The sequence below is a fragment of the Notothenia rossii genome (genome assembly GCF_949606895.1).
Source record: "Notothenia rossii genome assembly, chromosome: 2".
In the NCBI taxonomy this organism is placed as follows: Eukaryota; Metazoa; Chordata; class Actinopteri; order Perciformes; family Nototheniidae; genus Notothenia; species Notothenia rossii.
Genome location: NC_136904.1, coordinates 2,565,533 through 2,586,204, shown reverse-complemented (window position 1 = coordinate 2,586,204; position 20,672 = coordinate 2,565,533). Strand labels below are relative to the sequence as shown.

General features: G+C 39.9%; 2 protein-coding genes across 1 annotated transcript; both read right to left on the bottom strand.

Annotated features, from left to right (window-relative positions):
- Positions 1–20,672, bottom strand: part of LOC307028183 (uncharacterized protein) — a 319,026-nt gene that overhangs the window by 279,180 nt on the left and 19,174 nt on the right.
- LOC307028193 (uncharacterized protein) lies at positions 410–12,720 on the bottom strand. The gene is made up of 2 exons (XM_079663009.1): positions 12,661–12,720; positions 410–5,915 (listed from the first exon to the last, which is right to left on the bottom strand). Exons 1-2 carry the CDS (start codon positions 12,691–12,693, stop codon positions 5,136–5,138), a joined length of 813 nt encoding a protein of 270 aa, XP_079519135.1. The 5' UTR covers positions 12,694–12,720; the 3' UTR covers positions 410–5,135.

Below are 20,672 nucleotides of genomic sequence, written 5' to 3'. Positions count from 1 at the left end.
CCTTTTATTACAAACAAAAACATTGTCCCCAATGTTTAAAATCTGTATTACCAGTCCCATGTTTATATATTATTATTTTAAGTATTATTAATAATAATGTAATTATTGCAGCTTAACGAGGCTAGCAGTTTAACCCTGGACATATAATATTTTATATATGGAATAAAAAGGCTATAAGAAAACCATGGCTGTGAACATTTCTTCATAGTTCAATGAAACACAAGAAATTCCCCTCAGACGTTAAGACCTTTACAGATACATGTAGCTAAATATAAAATGTTAAGGTTGAGATATACAAGGAGGTAAAAGGTATGATAATAAAAAATAAAATACAGTGTTACGTTGCCTCCTAAACTAGGGGTACAAAGGGAAGTAAGAAAATAGGAAAATAACCGGGAGAGGAAACTGATTTGGCAAAATTAGTGGATAATGTTTAATTTTTTGAAAAGGAAGAAGGCTCACCAGCCAATTTACAAAACAAACTTAAGATGAACTGAGAGCAACTTTCTCCTAAAAGAAAGTGACTGAAGTACTCAATGCACAAAGATAAACTGGAGCACATCTCCTAAAAATGAACAAGTGAAACTAACAGGTCTCACACAGAGACACCACACTACACATGCTGCACACGTCACACAAGCAGCCCAGAGGAGAAGGATTATGAAAACTAAATTATTATTTCTCTCAGAAAGATAAGACACAAGCCAAGTGAATAGATTCAACAATATGAAACCCTAGAAAATAAAGTCAACATATAGGTACAACAGAATTACAAATGTATAGTAATAAAAACGTCATAATTCTAATAAAGGTTAAACGATTCAAATATAAAGAAATCAACGGAATAATAAATAACTAATATGAGATAAAACCCTTCCAATATCATAAATGAAATAATATAAAAGTAGGTAAATAATAAAGACTAAAAGACCATCTAAAGTGGGGGGTTGCTAATACAAATGTAATCTAAAGAGATGTGTCTTTATCTGGCATGTAAAAATGTCCACTGAGCCTCTCTGATATTTCCCGGTGTTCCACAGTTTGAGAGCGTAGTGGAGAAAAGCCTCACCCATTTTATTTTGGGGGCCCCTCCTCCAACACACACAAACATGCACATGACCAATGAGGGCACGAGTTAAGTTTGTGCCCAGATGGAAGGCTGACAGGCAGGTAGGCCATCCAGTTATTTTAGCCGGGTCGGCTAAAACGATTGGTCGTGCTTTTTACAGTACTACGGCTTCCACAGATGACATTATTTTTTCAAAGAACTTCAGATATTCACTGCTATTGGGATGTTAAGAGCATTCCATGGAATATAACAAAAAGTGTATCTCGAGCCGGTTTCTTAAAACTTACCTACCCCACCTTTAAGGGATATTCAAAAAGCTGAGGAGGACCTCAGGGCTTGTCCAGGGACATAAAACGAGACAGACTGTGAATTGAAGTCTGTTAGTTACACTTTAATTCAGGAAGACTCTTCAAATATGACAATACAGCTCTCAGGACATCAGGAGGAGGAAACATCTAGCTTGGCTCTCATAGTTGTTCAAAACGATGTGGTGTGGATTCGCTCGTGTTGAGTTTAGGGCTGCAACGATTAGTCGACATAATCGACGACGTCGATCATAAAAATTCGTCGACGCGGAATTTTAGTGTCGACGCGTCGTATAAAAACAATCAGAGAGCCGGTAACGTTAATTCAAAACTGCGCAAATGTTCATTTGTAACTGCAATGCACTACAGGAAGTGCTGGGGGCAGTATACTCTCCATTGTCTGCCATGACTGCATTCTGTACTAACAACAAAGAAGAAAGAATACGAACGATGGCGGAAGGGAGAGAGAATGAGGGTGATGAAGAGCTCAAAAAAGCGAGACCGAGAGTTTCGAAAGTGTGGGAGTATTTCACAGACGACAAGCCAAAGAAGTCAGTGAAATGCAGAATTTGTAAAGGGGAATTGGCATTCCACGGCAGCACTACAGTGATGCACGAGCATTTAAAACGCAAGCACCCTGGAACCGTGAGGACTGCTACTTTGGATCATGGGTAAGTTTGAGCAAGTTAGCCATAGTCATGTTTACGTTAGCTTACATGTTGGAAAACAGAACGTCTCATGGTTAATGCTTGCTAAGCAAACGCTATTTCAGTTATGTTGAGGCTGCGTGTCCACCAACGAGCCGCTAAACAGCGCCAAGCTTACAGCGTAGTAGAGCACACTAGAGCTTTATGGACGCTGTAATTAATTCCAAACTTAAAATAATAATTAACAAGGGTCTGCGAAATGACAAGAATAAAATGCGATTGAATTTGTATTTATAATGATTTTCAGACTTTCAATAATAGCATTAATACATCAATTCAACATGGTAGTCAGTTCAATTCGTTTTAAGTCCTTAATTCGTTGTTTTAGACGAAGCGCATTTAACAATTCCAATTCATATGTTCATTTGATTATATCTTTATCTATTTCATGTACTATATACACATATACTCAATGTGGCAGTGTCACAATCTTACTTCGCTAGTCAGTCTGCAAAAACACGACACTCGGTGCTAACGTGAGCTGTCTAGCCTAGCCAGTCAACTAGCTTTCCCATGGTTTAACGTTAATGGCATTACACCATCTAAGATAAACTGATACTATAGCCTACAAATTCTGATGATAATTAATACAGCTTGATGTTTTGTTCTCTTTCTATTGTAGTCCAAAGCAAAGGTGTTTGGATGAGTTTGTCCTGAAGAGAGGCTCATGCACCCCTCAAATGGCTGGAGTCTTAACAGAGAGCATCCTCAAAATGCTTGTTAACGACATGAGACCAATATCCATGGTTGAAGATGAGGGCTTTAAGCAGATGGTCACCACATTCCATCCAGGTTACACCTTACCTTCCAGAACTCATTTTACAAAGCTCATGGAGGGAAAGTATGAAGCTACTTTTGGTAAGCTTAAAGATGCTCTTAAAGCAACCAAGAACAAGATTGCCCTGACAACTGATGCCTGGACCAGTGTTGCGACAGAGGCATATCTTGGCATCACCTGTCACTTTATAAGTGATGACTGGGAGCTCAATAGCTTCTGCCTCACAACCATGCCACTCGAAGAACGGCACACTGGAACCAACATTGCTGCATGGATTGAGCAGGCTGTGGAAAGGTTTGAGATCCCTCTAAGCAAAGTTGTGGCTGTTGTTCATGACAATGGCTCCAATGTCGTGCTGGCTGCAAACATCTTGCAGGAAAAACATGGGTGGGTGTCTGTCCGCTGCGCAAGCCACACTTTACAGTTGGTGATCAATCGTGCACTGAAACACCCTCAGATTAGCAAAGCACTAGGAGCAGCGAGGTGTCTCGTCGAGCACTTTAAAAGTAGTGAACTGGCTTCAAGCAAGCTGAAAACAAAGCAGAAACAGATGGGCACCCCGGAACACAAACTTGTCCAAGATGTCTCTACCAGGTGGAACAGCACCTATTACATGGTGACTCGCCTGCTGGAACAGAGATGGCCACTGACTGCGACTCTGTCTGACCCGGCAGTAACACAGAGAGGGAAACACTACTTAGACCTCAAAGCTGATCAGTGGACCCTGCTAGATGAACTGGCCAAAGCTCTCCAAGCTTTTGAATGTGCCACTGTCTACTTGAGTGGGGAAAACTATGTGACCGTCTCCGCCCTGCCTCCTCTAGTCAGAGGGATTTTGAAGTCCACCCACACTGTCTATGATACAGCTCCTGTGCAGGCCTTCCAGGCGGCTGCTTCAGAGGAGACCACTGCACGCTGGTCAAGAGAGGTCACCATCACAGATGATGACCCAAGCAAACAGATCATTGCAGCTGCACTAGACCCACGATTTCGAAAACTGAAATTCCTGACACCAGAGGAGAGGTTCAGTGTTCAGAACAAAGTGCAAGCTCTGGCCCTACAGTCCAGTAGGAATGAAGAACCTACAGCAGCATCAGTTGACAATGATGACACAGCTGAGAGAACTCCAAATAGGTCTGTTTCAGCTCTCGATTCACTGCTTGGATGTGACTCAACAGACAGTGACACTAGTGAGGCCAATAATTATCAAGACGCACGCAACCAAGCGATCATTAACGAAGTGCTGATGTACTTCGGAGAGCAGCCCCTCTCAAAGACCGAAAGTCCCCTGTCTTGGTGGAAGTTGAATGAGGCAAAGTATCCAACCCTTGCATCTCAAGCCAAGTCATTCTTGTGTATTCCAGCTACTTCTACTCCCTCTGAGCGTCTCTTCTCAGCAGCTGGGAACATTGCCTCAAAGAAGAGAGCCAGCCTCACTCCAGAGCATGTCAATATGCTCACGTTCCTGCACTGCAATTTAAAGCATTTGTAAATTGTGTGTTCCCCTGCAGGAGATCAGAGTAAGACAAAACACACACACACACACACACACACACACACACACACACACACACACACACACACACACACACACACACACACACACACACACACACACACACACACACACACACACACACACACACACACACACACACACACACACACACACACACACACACACACACACACACACACACACAAAAAAGACCTAGAAGTCTCTGATCTGACTCATCCTCCTCTCCTCTCCCCTTACAGCTGTTCCACGTCACCCTCCTGGACCAGGTTAACAGCCCCAACAGAACCGCGGTGCTGGGGCAGAGGCTGTTACTTTGAGTAACGTTTACATGATTTGCACATCTTTACTTTCAAACTTGCACTTTAATTTGTATTATTTATTTTGTTTTCATTATGATTTGTTTGTATTTATGTTATTCAAATACATTTGATTAAACAAGTTCAAAGTTCAAATTCAAATGTTTCATGAGTCATTATTTTAATTTTCTATGGGATCATGTTATGTTAAGGCAGAGGGACTGGACAACAGGGTGACATTCACAGGTGTGCAGACTTGAGGTAAAACATGCACTGGAGCCCGGAAAAGGAGCCGTGCCCACAGGAAGCAGAGATGGAGGGTGTGACAGAAATAATCGTTAGATTAGTCGACTAATCGAAAAAATAATCGACCGATTAGTCGACTACCAAAATAATCGTTAGTTGCAGCCCTAGTTGAGTTGAGAACTTTTAGAAAACGTTTTCCCACAATCTTAAAACCACTACGGTTTCTCTCCAGTATGGATACGTTGATGTATTTTGAGACTACCTGATTGAGTGAACATTTTCCCACACTCTTCACACCAGTACGGTTTTTCTCCCGTGTGAACACGCTGATGTGTTTTGAGAGCACTTGATGTAGTGAATGTTGTCCCACACTCTTCACAGTTGTACGGTTTTTCTCCAGTGTGAATACGTTGATGTGTTTTGAGAGTACTTGATTGAGTGAATGTTGTCCCACACTCTTCACAGCTGTACGGTTTTACTCCAGTGTGAATACGTTGATGTGTTTTGAGATGATCTGATCTAGTGAATGTTGTCCCACACTCTTCACAGCTGTACGGTTTTTCTCCAGTATGAATACGTTGATGTATTTTGAGAGCACTTGATTGAGTGAATGTTTTCCCACACTCTTCACACCAGTACGGTTTTTCTCCCGTGTGAACACGCTGATGTGTTTTGAGACCACTTGATGTAGTGAACGTTTTCCCACACTCTTCACACCAGTATGGTTTTTCTCCAGTGTGAATACGTTGATGTGTTTTGAGATAACTTGATTGAGTGAATGTTGTCCCACACTCTTCACAGCTGTACGGTTTTTCTCCAGTGTGAATACGTTGTGTTTTGAGAGCACCTGATTGAGTGAATTTTTTCCCACACTCTTCACAGCTGTACGGTTTTTCTCCAGTATGAATACGCAGGTGGCACTTTAAATGTGAAGATCTTGTCAAGGATTTGCCACATTGCTGACAGCTTTGACGTCTCTCTCTTCCTTTCGGTTTCTAGAACAGATGGACAAAGAAAGAGAGAAAGTCAATCTAAAAAGCATAAATACATAGTTAACACAATAAAAACTCTCTTAATATAAACATTGAGTTAACGGAATACTAATTTTACTAACTGTTTGTGTTTATTATACTTGTATTATATTAGATACAGCAACATTCTAACCACAGTAAATACCAGAGGTGGGGCATTCGAGTCACATGACTTGACTCGAGACGCATATTTTTTGGACTTGATACTTGATTGACTAACATTGGTAAAATCCTCGACTTGACTTTGACTTTGTATTCATGACATGAGACTCGACTTAGGCTTGAGACGGATGACTCGAAAGGACTTTACTTTCTAAAATAAAGTATTTGCATTTGTATTGTACAAAGCCCCTAAAGGGCAATGAAAAAAAAGAGTGAGAGACAGTAATTTCATTGTTCCTAATGTTGAAAATAAAACTCTGATACAACTTTCCAAGACAGACCTGAGTGACAGCACGAGCAGGTATGGCGAGGAGTCCCGGCCTCAATGCTGCTACAGCCGTGAGGATATGTTGGAGCTACAATGGGATCGGCATCATACGAATACATCAAGCCATCTGTGCTCTTCAATATTGGATGAGATCCCTCGGGAGCCACTTAGAAACACGAGGAAAAAGAGACGAGGAAGGAGGGAAGGCGTTCAGAATCGCCCCCATTACCATCCATCTTTCTCACAAACCTGCGCTCATTGAGCAACAAAGTGGACACACTAAGGACATACACAAGGTACTGCCATGAATTTCAGGCCTCTTTATTATGTTTCACGGAAAGTTGGCTACAATCATACTTAGTAAAATGTAAAACCTGCAATCCCAACGTAGAAATTCTCGGCATGACGTTAAGACCCTTTCATCCTCTAATCTGCCTAGAGAAGTCGGGTTTATTTGACTGTTTGTTGCTGACCGTGTTCACGAGCTGCAACTCAGCCACCCCGATGCATCGCCAATAGTGCTTGGAGACATGAAGCAATGTCACCTGAAGACTGTGTTACCTTGGTTCCAACGGTATGTTAGGGATCACACTAGGGCTGTACCCAAATATCCAAATATTCGTTCGTTGGAGTACTATTTGGGTTTCAATTTCATTATTTGGAATTGATTGAAATCTCCAATATCAACGTAAAAGCTTGTGCCTCTTCGGGGGGTGCTAACACTTAACCATAAACTTTATCGTTTATTTTCTCCGTCTTTATATGTAGATATGACTTTTCTCCGTTAATTTCCGTCACGTTGTTTCCATAGCAACAACAGCTTCCTGTCAACAGCGCTAACTCCTTCAAAATGAAAGCATTTCCATAAAAAATAGGAAGCCAAGCCAAATTACACTTAAGACATCTACAACTGCAACGAAAGTAACAAACACAATGCAATATCCTTTTCAATTTCAAAGAAAACAAATTGGGTTGTATACATTAACAAATAACTATAAAACAACAATATTGTAGAATAACAAAATTAATGCCGTGAATAAACCGAAATACACTTGTTGGAGCGGTTCGCTGCTGATTACTATGCTCCCCCTGGGCCGAATATCCCAATATTCGCTGCTAATTACTACCGAATGTCCGGAGCCCGGAAAATGGTATTCAGGACAGCCCTAGATCCAACAGTATGTTAGGGATCACACCAGAAAATACATTATCCTGGACAAATGCTTTGTAAATGTTAAAGGAGCCTATGTGGCTAAATGTAGACCACCAATACTGAACTCTGATCATAATGTTGTGAATATGATACCAGTGTATAAGGCCAAACTGAAGAGTTAACCAGAAAATAAAGTAATAAAGACATGGACAAATGAAAGTAGGGAACAGTTGAAAGCCTGTTTTCATTGGACAGATTGGGACATTTTTCAGGAAGGTTCACTAGATGAAATACTGTTACCAATGACTATATTAACTTCTGTGTAGAACTAGTTGTTCCCACTAAAGAGTACAAATCTATCCAAATAATAAAATCATATGTGACTAAGGACTTTAGAAAATGATAAATACCAGGAAAATAGCTTTCAAAAACAAAGACTATGGAGCACTTAGACAGAGAAAGAACTAAAAGTCAAGTTAAGAGAATCAAAACTGGCACACGGAGAGCTTTTGGAAAATGCTTTTAAAGCCAAAGACCCCAAAAAGGTATGAGACCCCATGATAACCATGACAGGAAAGACCTCTTCAGCTAAACCTATTGTGACGGACAATGAATCTTGTTTTGCCAATGAACTAAACAACTTCTATACCCGTTTCGAGTCACTGGATAATTCTGCTAAGTTCACTGAAATTCTCTAAACCATAATCCTGGCTTCCTCTGACAAGATTACCATCAGTGTTAAAGAGGTCAGAAAAACATTTCTGTTCACCAAAACCAAGAAAGCTGCTGGGCCACATGGGGGCAGCGGTTTCTTGCTGAGAAACGTTGCTACTGAGCTGGCTCCAGTGTGGCAACCCATCTTTCAGGCTTCCATTGACACGCAAACCATCCCTCTATCATAAAAAAACTTTACACATAAAACCACTGCCCAATAGAACATAAGGAATTGTAACAGTCACATTAAAACAATTACTGAATCAGCCTACTATAAACCTTAAGAATATATCTAGGATTAAAAGACTAATGTCACAGTAGGATTTTGAAAAACTCCATGCTTTTATCTTCAGTAGACTGGACTACTGTAATGTTGTCTTTACAGGTCTCACTGACACATCTATCAGAAAGCTGCAGCTGACTCAGAAGCCGCTGCTCGAGTCCTCACTAACAGTAAGAAAGTGGATCAGTCTTGTTCTGAAGTCTTTACACTGGCTTCCTGTCTGTCAAATACTGGATTTCAAAATACTGCTGCTGGTTTATAAAGCATTGAATGGAGGACTCCAAGATGGCGGCGCGCTAGACAGACATGTTTCCGCATAATCTTACTAATCCTGATATAAAACCAACAAACTACGACAAAGTGAGCAATATAGTTGCTAAGAAGACCCTGATGCCCCCAAAAAAATCCGTTAGAGGTCGCCGAAAACGAAAAACCCAATCTAAAATAGATTTTGGCCCGTCCATACAGGGTGAAGAACCTAAAACTAATGCTAACACAATTGCAGATGGGAATGTTGGGAACGCCGAAGATGAAGTAATTGCCAATTCTCGAGGCTATCAAATACCTAAAAACAGACTTCTCCATCAGACAGGACGGAGTATTGGCTGCAATAGCTGGAATGAGGAATGAGGTTGGAGAATGTATGGAATGTGTTAATGCAGAGTTGCGCATTTCCGGCACCGTGGACACCATCATCCACATACAGGCTAAGGTACAGAGTCTCGAAAGTAAAAACAAAGTCATGGAGGACAAAGTTATCGACTTGGAAGCAAGGTCCAGAAGTTCTAACCTAAGGCTGGTAAATATGCCGGCAAAAGCGGAAGGCGACAACGCCTGCTTATTTCTGGAAAAGTGGATCCCGGAGGCCCTTGATATCCCCTCGCTAAACTCAAAGCTAGCCCTGGTACGCGCACACATAATTGGTCAGAGAACCGATCCAAATGCCCCCCCGAGAACACTGATCATGAAATTCCTGAATGACAGAGACAAGATGACGGTGCTGAAAGCGGTCAGAGCTAAAAAAACAACTATTCTACAAAGATAGGCCGGTCCGGTTCTACCCAGACCTGGCGGCCGGGATACACAAGAAGCAGAAGGAATTGGACGACGTGAGGCAGAAACTTTGCACCATGGGGATTCGATACGGCATGCTTCTTTCTGCCAAATTGCTGGTGACGCATAAAGACAAAACACAAACTTTCGAGAATCCAGCTGACGTGGAGGCCTTTATCAGGCGAATCGAGGAGGAGATGCCGGGTTGACCAGGGCTATGATAATAATTCTGGGAAGAGGTTTGGGTAACAGTAAATAATATTGTATTGATCAGCTTAAAGCTGGAACCAATGTTCCTACTTGGCCTATATCCGGATGGATATAACATACAACGTTATGAACACGTTTTTTATAGATATCTGTTTATTACAAGCAAAGAGTGATTGCCTTAACATGAAAAAAGTTGGCCAAATCTAGTATTGCACAGTGGTTTAGGGAACATTCTTTATGTCTGCCTTTAGAAAAAATCACTTAAAACACAATACTTTCAAGTACATTCAGAACATTGGAAACCCTGACTATTATAAAACATCTCTCTGTTGCTTCAGAGGCCATAACAGACTTTGTTGATTTACCAACAGTTGATTTAAAAAATCTAATACATTTCAGTCCAACTCTCTCAATAACCTTGGCCAAAACAATAAACAGTTCAACATAAAGTGCCAGTTGCACCAACAACGTAATAAATAGTTCAACATAAAGTGTACCATTTAAAATAAAATAAAAAAGTTCCAGTGATTGACCTCAATCCCTCCTATTCTTCCAATATCCTGATGAAAAATAAAATCTCTCTGTTGCATAGGCCACCCTTTGATCAACGCGAATTGGGTGTGGGTCCTTGTACTCCGAGTCGGGCTAACGTCCACGCTAGCTTCCACGCTAGCTGCTATATGTTTTGCATTGAGGTGATATTTGAGGCTTGATGTGCTGCGGTGATATGCAAATTCCTTTTTGCATAATTTGCAAACAACCGTGCTCTTATCGACGCTTCCATCCGTCCGTTTTTTTAAAACAAAATGTCCCATCCACGGGGCCAACCAAAGCGGTCTCATCAGCTTCTTCGTTCATGTTTGACTATTGTTCACTGTGGTTTGTTGTTGTCTGAAGTCATGAACGTTAGTTGGTGCTCCAGTATAATCGGTACCCCTGAAACTCATCCAGTGAGAAACGTTCCACGGTGCAAAAATAAGTGCCATTAAAACGCTTTAATCTTTGTGTAATTAATTAATCTTAATTAACGCGTTAAAGTCCCAGCCCTAGTTATAATATGTTAAAATTGCGTCATTGGCTTGATCCTATCACTTTTCATGTGAACACACATTACAATAGGCTATGTGCTTAAACTCTTTGCAGCTATTTAATAACTGGTTTATAAAGTGATATTTTTTTTTAATGTAAATTACTGTGACATCCTCTGCAGAAATACGGTCCTATTGCTGGAAAGCTGGATGGTTGCCGATGCATTAGAGTGCCCTTGTTGTATGTATGTATGCACCAATTTAATGTTGTTATTTCTTTAATGTAAAGTAATGTAGTTGTCCTGTGTATATATGTATTGCTTTTGGCTCTATGTCTTCGTCCTATGTAGGTGATTTTTTGTATGCTGAAAATCAATAAACATATTGATAAAAAATAAAATAAAGCATTGAATGGTTTAGGCCCAAAATACATTTCTGACCTCCTGCTAAACTCTGAACCATCCAGATCTCTGAGGTCTTCTGGTCTGCTTTCTGTCCCCAGAGTCAGAACTAAACCTGGAGAAGTTCAGTTATTCTGCTCCAAACATCTGGAACAAACTCCCGGAAACCTGCAGGTCCGCTGCAACTCTGACTACTTTTAAATCCAGGCTGAAGACTTTTATTTTTGCCGCTGCTTTTAATTGAGCTGTTCATATCTTACACTGCACTGTAACTTTTATTCATGTATTTTATATTTTAATGTTTATTCTATTATCTTTGCTTGACTGTTTTTAAATGCCATTTTTTAAAATGTCTTTCCTTTTTGTAAAGCACTTTGAAAGGTGCTATATAAATAAACTTGCCTTAATCGCTACACTGAGGATTGTCGTACCAACACACCACATCAATTCCTAATTAAGTACTCTGATGATACTGCAATAATATCTCTGCTAAGTAACACAGACGACCCTGAGCTGCACCAACAGGCAGTAAATCAGGTGGTTGAGTGGACTGATAACAATGCTCTTGAGATCAACACCAAGAAAACTGAGGAAATCATTTTTGGCTCAACATCTGGCTCCCATAAAGTCCCCATTGTCATCCATACAGATCAAATCAAGCAGGGAGTTTCATAAAAATACTTGGGTGTAATGATTGACCACCTACTGTCGTGCAAAGATCACATTGAATACAGGTGCAAAAGGACAAAACAAATAATTTATTTTATCCTTCGCCTTAGGTCTTTTTGGCCGAGCAGAGAAATTCTTCTGTTGTCCTTTACATCTGTGATTGTGTCTGTTCTGCAGTACTGCAATGCTACCTGGTACAAGTGTTTGTCAACAGCTTTCAAATCAAAACTTCTCCACCTGTTAATAATCTGCTCAAAGATTGCTGGTCACCCTGTCAGAGACTTTCTGACTCAGCAGACAATAATAACCTGAGAGGCTGTCCAACAACATCACCTGGGACCCAAAGCATGCTCTGAACAGAGAATATGAACTGCTGCCATCTAATGGAGATTCAATAAAGTCAGACTGAAGCATCCTTTGTGCTCCAGTCAGTCCTCTCAGTAAACACAGAGCTGAATCCAGATCAAAAGCACGCTGAAGGCTCTTTGAGCAGGTTGTCTCTCACTGATCCTGCTGTTATGTTACATGTTTGTTTTTCATGTATTGTGTCTTGATATTTGTTGATGTTGATTACACATGGAGCTGCTGTGATGCAAGTCACATTTCAGACTTGATCGGACCAATAAAGTATTATCATATCGTATAAAGCAACGTTCTAACCTATATCTCACCATATTGTGCATTCATATTGTATTTTCTAAACAGGTTGTGATCTTTCATTTGGGGATAACAGTGTTAGGAATATATTGTGATGAAGTGCACACTGACCTGAGCTCCAGGGGTCTTTTTGTTCTCCTCCATGCTGCTCTCAGTGCTCCTTCTCCAGTTGTCTCTGAAATAATCAACACAACTACAGCTGACACAAAACAAGACAACTCAATACAACCGATAGACACAACAAAACAAATCTACAGCTACTTTGTACGTTCAAAGCAGAGGTGAGAAGTAACTAAGTACATTTACTCAAGAACTGAACTTAAGTACCATTTAGAGGTACTTTTACTTTACTTGAGTATTTCAATGTAATGCTACTTTGTACTTTTAGAAAAATTCAGAGGTAAATGGTGAACTTTTACTCCACTCCATGTATTTAATACCTTTAGTTACTTTACAGATCTGCATTAATGATGTGCAATATAATCAAGTGTTAAATCAGACTTTAGTTCCACCTGGAGTAAATTCACGAGCTACCCTGCAGTATACAAAGTCATTCAAACACACTCTCTCTCTGTCTCTGAAGGATGTTACCTCTCTCTCTCTCTCTCCTCTTCGTCCTGGTTCCTCAGTCTTCTCCTTGATTAAAGACACTAATCTCCCTTTAATGCCTTTACTTATGTTTACCGATCAGCCACGTGGTATAAAAAGCTACGAACAAAGAACGGGAGGCAACAAAAACACGGTTTAACGGATAAAAGCACGGATAAATCACATCCAAGGATAAACTAACTCTTTGTATGTGTTTTAAAGTCTCTTAAACACACATTACATTCGGTATCAAATCTGCATCAACGTCTGTTAACAACGTGTTGCTTCTGAGGACTGGAAGCAAGAAACGGACCGCCGCAATGCATGATGGGATTTTCGTTTTTCTTAAAAAAAAAAAAAATGGTGTCCCAATTCAGCGGCCGCATCCTACTGAGGATGCATTCGGAGACCGCATACGTCACTTCCGCCAAACGAAGGCTGTCCCAATAAAAAAAAAAGATAAGACTCCTCCGAATGCGGCCCGCAAATGCAGCCTTCTTTCCCCAGATTTAGAGGATACATCTGATGTACACTCCGCGGTCTACCATATCCCAGGATGCAACGGGTGACGGTGACGAATGAGTTTTAAAAAATATATATGGCTTGTAACGTCCCATCAACGGCTACAACGGTTTCAGCTGGATTCGTTTTTAAATGTACTCACCCAAATAGTAAACGACATGAAAGAAAAGTAAACCTATTTAATTTGTGTATTTAAATATACGGGCAATTGGAGATGTCTTCTTTATATTAGATACATAAAATAATATGAAGTGAAAATATTTCTAAACCCTGTTTGGTTTTCATATTGTTGGGATTCATTATAAAGCTAATTTATTTATTTAACTGCTTTTGTTATACAAATCTTACTGCAACAATGTTGTTTTGATAGGGAGCAAGGAGCAGACTGCGCAATTTATCCAGATGCGCGGGGAGAATGAAGCCCTCTTCACGGGAGCCTGTTGCGACCTCGGGAAAATTATTTAAACATAACACCAAAATAAGTACAGCTAGATCTGACTCCATATTGAACAGTTTTGAAAACAGTTTGAAAACAGTTTGAAAATATTTTGCCTAGTGTCAGAAATTATGACCGGCACTTGTGACTGCAGCTGGTTGCTAGGTGACGGGGAAGGCAAAATGTAGGGGTAACTGCCGGTGACGTACAAGGACATGCTCCGTAGACCGTCTCAAGCTGGGTCCTCCGCGGACTGCGAGGCTGGGTCTTCAGGAGGCTGGGTCCTCAGGAGGAACCAGCCTCTGAATTGGGACACAGTTTATAATTTCACTGCCCCCTGTGGTAAAAAAATAGAAAACACTATCGCTACTACTATAATACTTTTTCTTTCTAAATATGTTTTGATTTATAATGATTGATCATTAACGTGTTATCATTAAAGCTGGTAAAGGTGCAGCTTGTTTGAATGACTTTGTACTGAGGGACATAAAAATAAAAATAATAACATAATACAAAAATTCATTAGGAATTAAAAATAAAAACAGATAAATAAAATAATAATGAAAGATATAAAAAATATTGGAAAAAAATATGTTTTGTTTTTTGTGATTGAAAACACTATTATTTATATAATAGTGTTTTCAAATAACAAATATAATAAAATAAGTAAAATAAGAAAATAATAATTAAATATATAAAATAAAAAAATAATATAATTTATAATGGGAGGCTGTGGCTTAGTTGTACAGTACGCTGATCTTCGAATCAGAGGATAGAAAGTTTGAATCCCACTGCAGTCAGCATGTCGTTGTGTCCCTGGGACACTTCACCCCAAATTGCTCCTGTGGGGATTGCCCACGGTATTTAGTATGTAAGTCGCTTTGGATAAAAGCGTCTAACAAGTGACATGTAATGTAATCACAAAAACTAACTTGAAATATGAAAATTATTTTTTACTAAAGCAAGAATGATAAAAATTAAGAATTAAATACATTATTTTTTTCAACTATTCTTATGTATATATAATATATATATAATATAATATATATCAATAAATAAGGGCACTTATTTATTGCACTTTGATATTTATTTTGTATTTGATATTATTTGATCCTATCTTATCTTCTACTTTACACCTTCATTTTGTACACTGTCCCTGCCTGCACCATGTCCATTGGTGTCTCTGTTGACAACCTACTAGGCGATTAAACTGATCTTGTATCTTGCTTATTTCTCCTCTTAGGAAAGCGGTCCTGGGATGACAGCTTCCTTGACACCATCATGGCGATGGAGGATTGCCGTGCCATGCTCAGCCTTTCAGGCTGGGCTTCTGGCAGTGCTAAGCGAGCTGATTAAATCCAACAGGCCTTCAATTAAAAAAATCTTGTCGTCGTTGATAAACTATACAATGACTTGTTGGGAGGCGTGTGGCGCAGTGGGTGAGTGCGTTGGTGTTCGGATCAGGGGAGCGCAGGTTCAAACCCCACTGCAGTCAGCATGTCGTTGTGTCCCTGGGCAAGACACTTCACCCCAAATTGCCTACACCTGGGACAGTTAATGTTTTATTATTGTGATTATATATATATGCCACTGTTATTAATACTGACACTTCACTTTGTACTAAGGTGTGTCTGCTGCTGAGCCTACCTATTATTGTTATTGTATATATATTGTTCTGATAGTATACTGACACTTTATTTTATATTGAAAATGTTAACTTCTATTTACATTAAAACTTTTAACATGCATACAACACACCTGGGACAGCGTGATGCCGTTATTGATATTGTCTTGAGTGTGCAATAAAAGAGAACCTACATGGCGATTAAACAGATCCTGTATCTTGCTTATTTCTCCTCTGACACTTTATCTTTACAGTGACCTGTGTAGCATCCTATACATCACATGTAAGTGATTATTCTGATACCATCATGTTTCATCGGTTATAAACTGGCGAAGCTTTATTTATTGTGTCCCACCCCAAATACGTGGCTTTGAAAAAGATAATTTCATTGTATTTCAAAATGGCGTCCATCAACACAAGCACTATTTATAGAAAGAGAAATTGTTAAGTTTGTAATTACCAGTGTTGTGAGTTCAATATTTTAACTAATTTGTATGTAAGGGAACATCTTAGGGGTTAGTGTTGTGAGTTTCAGAGCAGTTTAATAATTATTTGATCTAAAACTAAATGTTTTTATGAATGTCCTCTGAGGAGGACATGGGGATTTGCTAACTTTTTATTTCCCCCATTTTACACGACACAAATGGAGGCCATTATGGGCCAAAAGTTTTAAGATAAGATGAACCTTTATTAATCCCCAAGGGGAAATTCAGTTGTACAAAGCAGGAACAGGGTAAGCGTGAAAAAAACATTATACAGCAAAGATTCACACAGATCAATAAAAACTAAAATAAATAATAAATAAAATAAAATCAAGGAAAAAATAATAATGATAATAATAATAATAATAATAATAATAATAATAATAATAATAATAATAATAATAAAAGACTATGGAAATAGGAGATGAATACAAATAAGAGTAAAATAACTGTCAGCATATACAGTATACATATTTGGTCATCATCTAAGTTATAAAGTGCGGAATAGTTTTGGCCCAAAACTAACACGTAGGTTTCTGTAGGGGTCATGGCAGACGGATGCAGTTGCTCTCAGGAGGATAATAAAGGTGTGTTAACTGCTGAGCCTATTTACTGTGCATACGATACACCTGGCACAGTTTATTAATTTCGCATTGGTTACGCAATCCATAGCGCGTGCATGTCGTCGTCCAATCCTTTTGTCAATCCTTCTTAACCGCCTTCATTTCCGAATCAGCATTGCTATTGCATTTGACTGGTCGACGATCTGTATTTGTGTTTGCTTAAATAACTCAAGACGCCTCATAGAGTGGCGAAGTCACGCCCATCTACTTCCGGTCCATGGGACCTTATTTCGGAAAAATGATGTATTGAAGTGAATGGAGAGAGAATTTTTTTTCGATCCTGTTTAAATTGTGCCATGAATTACACATATGATGTTTGTCAATCTTAAAAAATAATTTCCATGTCAAAAAAGTCACAGTTTGTCACGAAATGTTGAAATATAAGACTGAAAAATACGCATCGAGAAAGACTAAAAATCCCAGAGTCGCGTAAGTGGTGTCACAATTGTTTTCCTCCACTAAGAGATAGCTAAGATCAATCTATCTATATGGCGCTGGCTAAGATAAGATAACTTTAACAAGATGCTTGTGTGCTTAGTACCAGGTTGTTATCATACCAGCAATGGGTCTTGCTCGTTCTTTCGCTTCCCGTCTGATGAAAGGACCAGGAGTGGCTGGATCAAGTTAGCTACCTAGCTAGTAGCTAGCACGTTAGTTAGCATTACAGACATGTCATTTTTATTAGCCTTAATATGAAGTAACATTAAGTAACCCAAAATGTTAAACAGTAAGAGTAGGAGTCATATTTCGTGAACCCTTTGAAGAGTACTGTCACCGGTGTGATCATTCTATAATACACAATTTAAGCCCGGGGGTGAAATGCTAATGCTAGCATCGGCGATCGCCAATCTTTTCTACTTCATGCTATCTGCACAAATGGTTGACATTAAACATTAAAAAGACCAGGCAGTTCAGAGAGAATCAAAGGAAGGACGTGTTTCATTGTGGTGATAGTGAGGGTAGTCAATCGTTTTGTTAACAAGACAGTAGTGACGGTCATCTTCGTGACGTGTGTTGTTCTGCGAGACCAGATATGTAGTTCACTGAGCTTTTCACACAAACACGTGTTACTTCACAGTTTTACGACACATCATTTTTTTTTTGACTTGCAAAATTATCTTTTAAATTGACAAACATCATATGTGTAATTCGTGGCACAATTCAAACGGAATCGAAAGATAATCTTTCTCTCTCCATTGACTTCAATACATCATTTTTTCAAAATAAGGTCCCATGGAGGTCCACCGGAAGGGGAGGGACTTCGCCGGTGCAGGTGGGCGCGGCAGTATAGAGAGGCGAAGTCACGCCCATCTACTTCCGGTCCATGGGACCCCGGAAGCGAAAAATTATACATTGAATTCAATGGAGAGAGAAAACGTATCTTTTGATCCCGTTTGAATTGTGCCACGAACTACACATATGATGTTTGTCAATCTTAAACAATCATTTCCATGTCAAAAAAGTCACATTTTGTCGTAAAACTGTTGAAATATAAGATTATGAAAGATACGCGACTACAAAGACTACAAATCCCAAATCCCATTCTGGGTCGCGTATGTGATGTCACAGGCGATAATGCCCCAAGTGGTTGAGACTCGTAATTAAAGCGAAGAAGAAGATTTCATAACTGATTTATTCCCTCCAATAAATATAAGAGATTGCTCCAATAAACTCACTTTTACAAGATGCCTGTGTGCTTTGTACCATGTTGTAATCACAAAAGTGATCATACCACTTGCTCGTTCAATCGCTTCCCGTCTTATGAAAGGACCAGGAGTCGCTGGATCAGACATATCAGGTAATATCATAGGTAATATACATGTTGTGCATGGAACATAGTCAAGTTAGCTACCTAGCTAGTAGCGACGAGTAGCGAGCACGTTAGTTAGCATTACATTACTTAGCCTTGTCATTTTTAGTAGCCTTACCATGAAGTTATTATTTTATTACATGAAGTACACCAAAATGTTAAACAGTAAGAGTAGTCATCATGGTAAGTACTTCGTGAAACATTTGAAGAGTAGCCTACTGCGCCCTCCACCGGGTGCTAAGGAAGCAGTTCAGGGAGAGTCGAAGGAAGGCAGGCAGGCAGGGAGCTTTGCGTGACATTCTTCTGGACGTGTTTCATTGTGATGACAGTGAGGGTGAGTCAATCTGTTTGTTGGAAAGACAGTAGTTGAGTGATTACTGAGAGAAAATTATTAAAAGAGATAATTATTCAGTGTTGTTTCTTTAAAGTGTTGTTACTGACCTTTTTCTCTTTTATTGTCTTTACCTCACCTGTAACTGCTGAGACCCTGAGGAACATGCACACTGACCTGCTCTGGTAACCTGATTTCCACTGTACGTAATAGTATTTGGTTATGGTATATTATTTATATACATCAAAGGCACAATGCACCCCCCAGAGACACACATGTATTGAGTGTGATATTTTGCATATGTCATGTGAAATCATCTTTACATACTAGAAAACTGTAGGAGCGGCAACTGGTTTTGAAATTGAATTTTTAATATCCGATAATAAAGTTGATCTGTTTTCTTTATTCTTCTCTCTTCCCAGCTCCATCCATCACCGTTCTCTGTTCCTGCAGGTCCTGCTTGCTAATCAATGCTTTATTTTTTTACACAATTACAAATAAAGTCAATGTATTGTATGACATGAAGTTGTGCTTCATTCTGAGTCAATAATAAATTCATTCTGCCTTCAACTGCAAAATGATTGTGGACTGCACCGACATCCATGTAGCTGCCCCCCAGTAAGATGAACCAAGCAAAGCTGACACTCAACATACAGCTGTACTCTTAAGTTTACATGAAGAATTTGTGAAATATTGGTAATTATTTGGAAAAAATGACTGACGATGCAGAACACTTTTTTTATTTAGGAACAGTGGTCAGGTGAAGCATTTATCACTCCATATGTGTCACACTTAAAAGGCCAAACACACCTCCTTTACAACTCCCCAGTTGACAGCCATGACTCCGTCTAAATTGTACCCCCCAAGCACCCTCTTCATGAGGGACCCGCATGGAGTGGATGAAAGTCCCGACCTCAGCACAGCACCAAAATTGCTGGCTGTCAACCTGCCCTGCCTGTGTAACTGCCACTGAGGATTTGTCCGCTGTCCTACGGTGGCTGTCTGGATGGCAGCTTGCTGGTCTCTGCTCAGTCGCATTGAGGCAAGAATTGCCTCAAGCCCCCGACCCCCATGCTCCTTCACCAGCTCCGGCACGTTGAAAATGGCCTGATGTTGAGGCTGCAGCTCTGGCTCAGGTGACAAAAGCCATGCCATGCCACGCTGCGCCCCTCAGTGCAGACCTGAACCAGTCTACTTCCTCAGTGGCGATGTCTCTGGCCAGTTGTTTGTATGTCTCCTCTTGCTGTTGGTAGAGTTGAGACACCGGCTGGACTACTTTTGAAGTGCCAGGCTTCCTCCACTGGCACTCAACTTATGTGGAGCTGATCTGCCACATGGCAAATATTGCCAATGCTGCAGTGTGGCTGCATTTGTACATCCCCCGTGCACAACCACAGACAGCGCTCTGCATCGCGCCATCCTCTCCCATGTAGATCTGTACAAATAAAGTAAGTACCATGTTTGTTAACATAGATTGAATGAGCAATACAAGGATGGTCCGGATCTGGGGGTGGGAGGGTTTATTTTTCCATAGTTTTGTCCTCTTGTCTGATTGTTGTTATTGTTTGTTTTTGCTGTATTTTTTCTAATTTGTGTTGTATTGGTTGTGATTGTACATTGCATTTTTTTAAATCTGTATTATATTTTTGAAAAACATTTGATCAACAAAAAAGGATTTGGTCAGGATCTAGACTCAGTGTGTAGTTT

Bases quoted from the DNA above. Each gene is read 5' to 3' on its own strand.
- LOC307028193 (XM_079663009.1), bottom strand. From the start codon at position 12,693: ATGGAGGAGAACAAAAAGACCCCTGGAGCTCAG. The intron at 5,916-12,660 runs GTCAGTGTGCAC...CATCTGTTCTAG, and splicing joins AAAAGACCCCTGGAGCTCAG to AAACCGAAAGGAAGAGAGAG.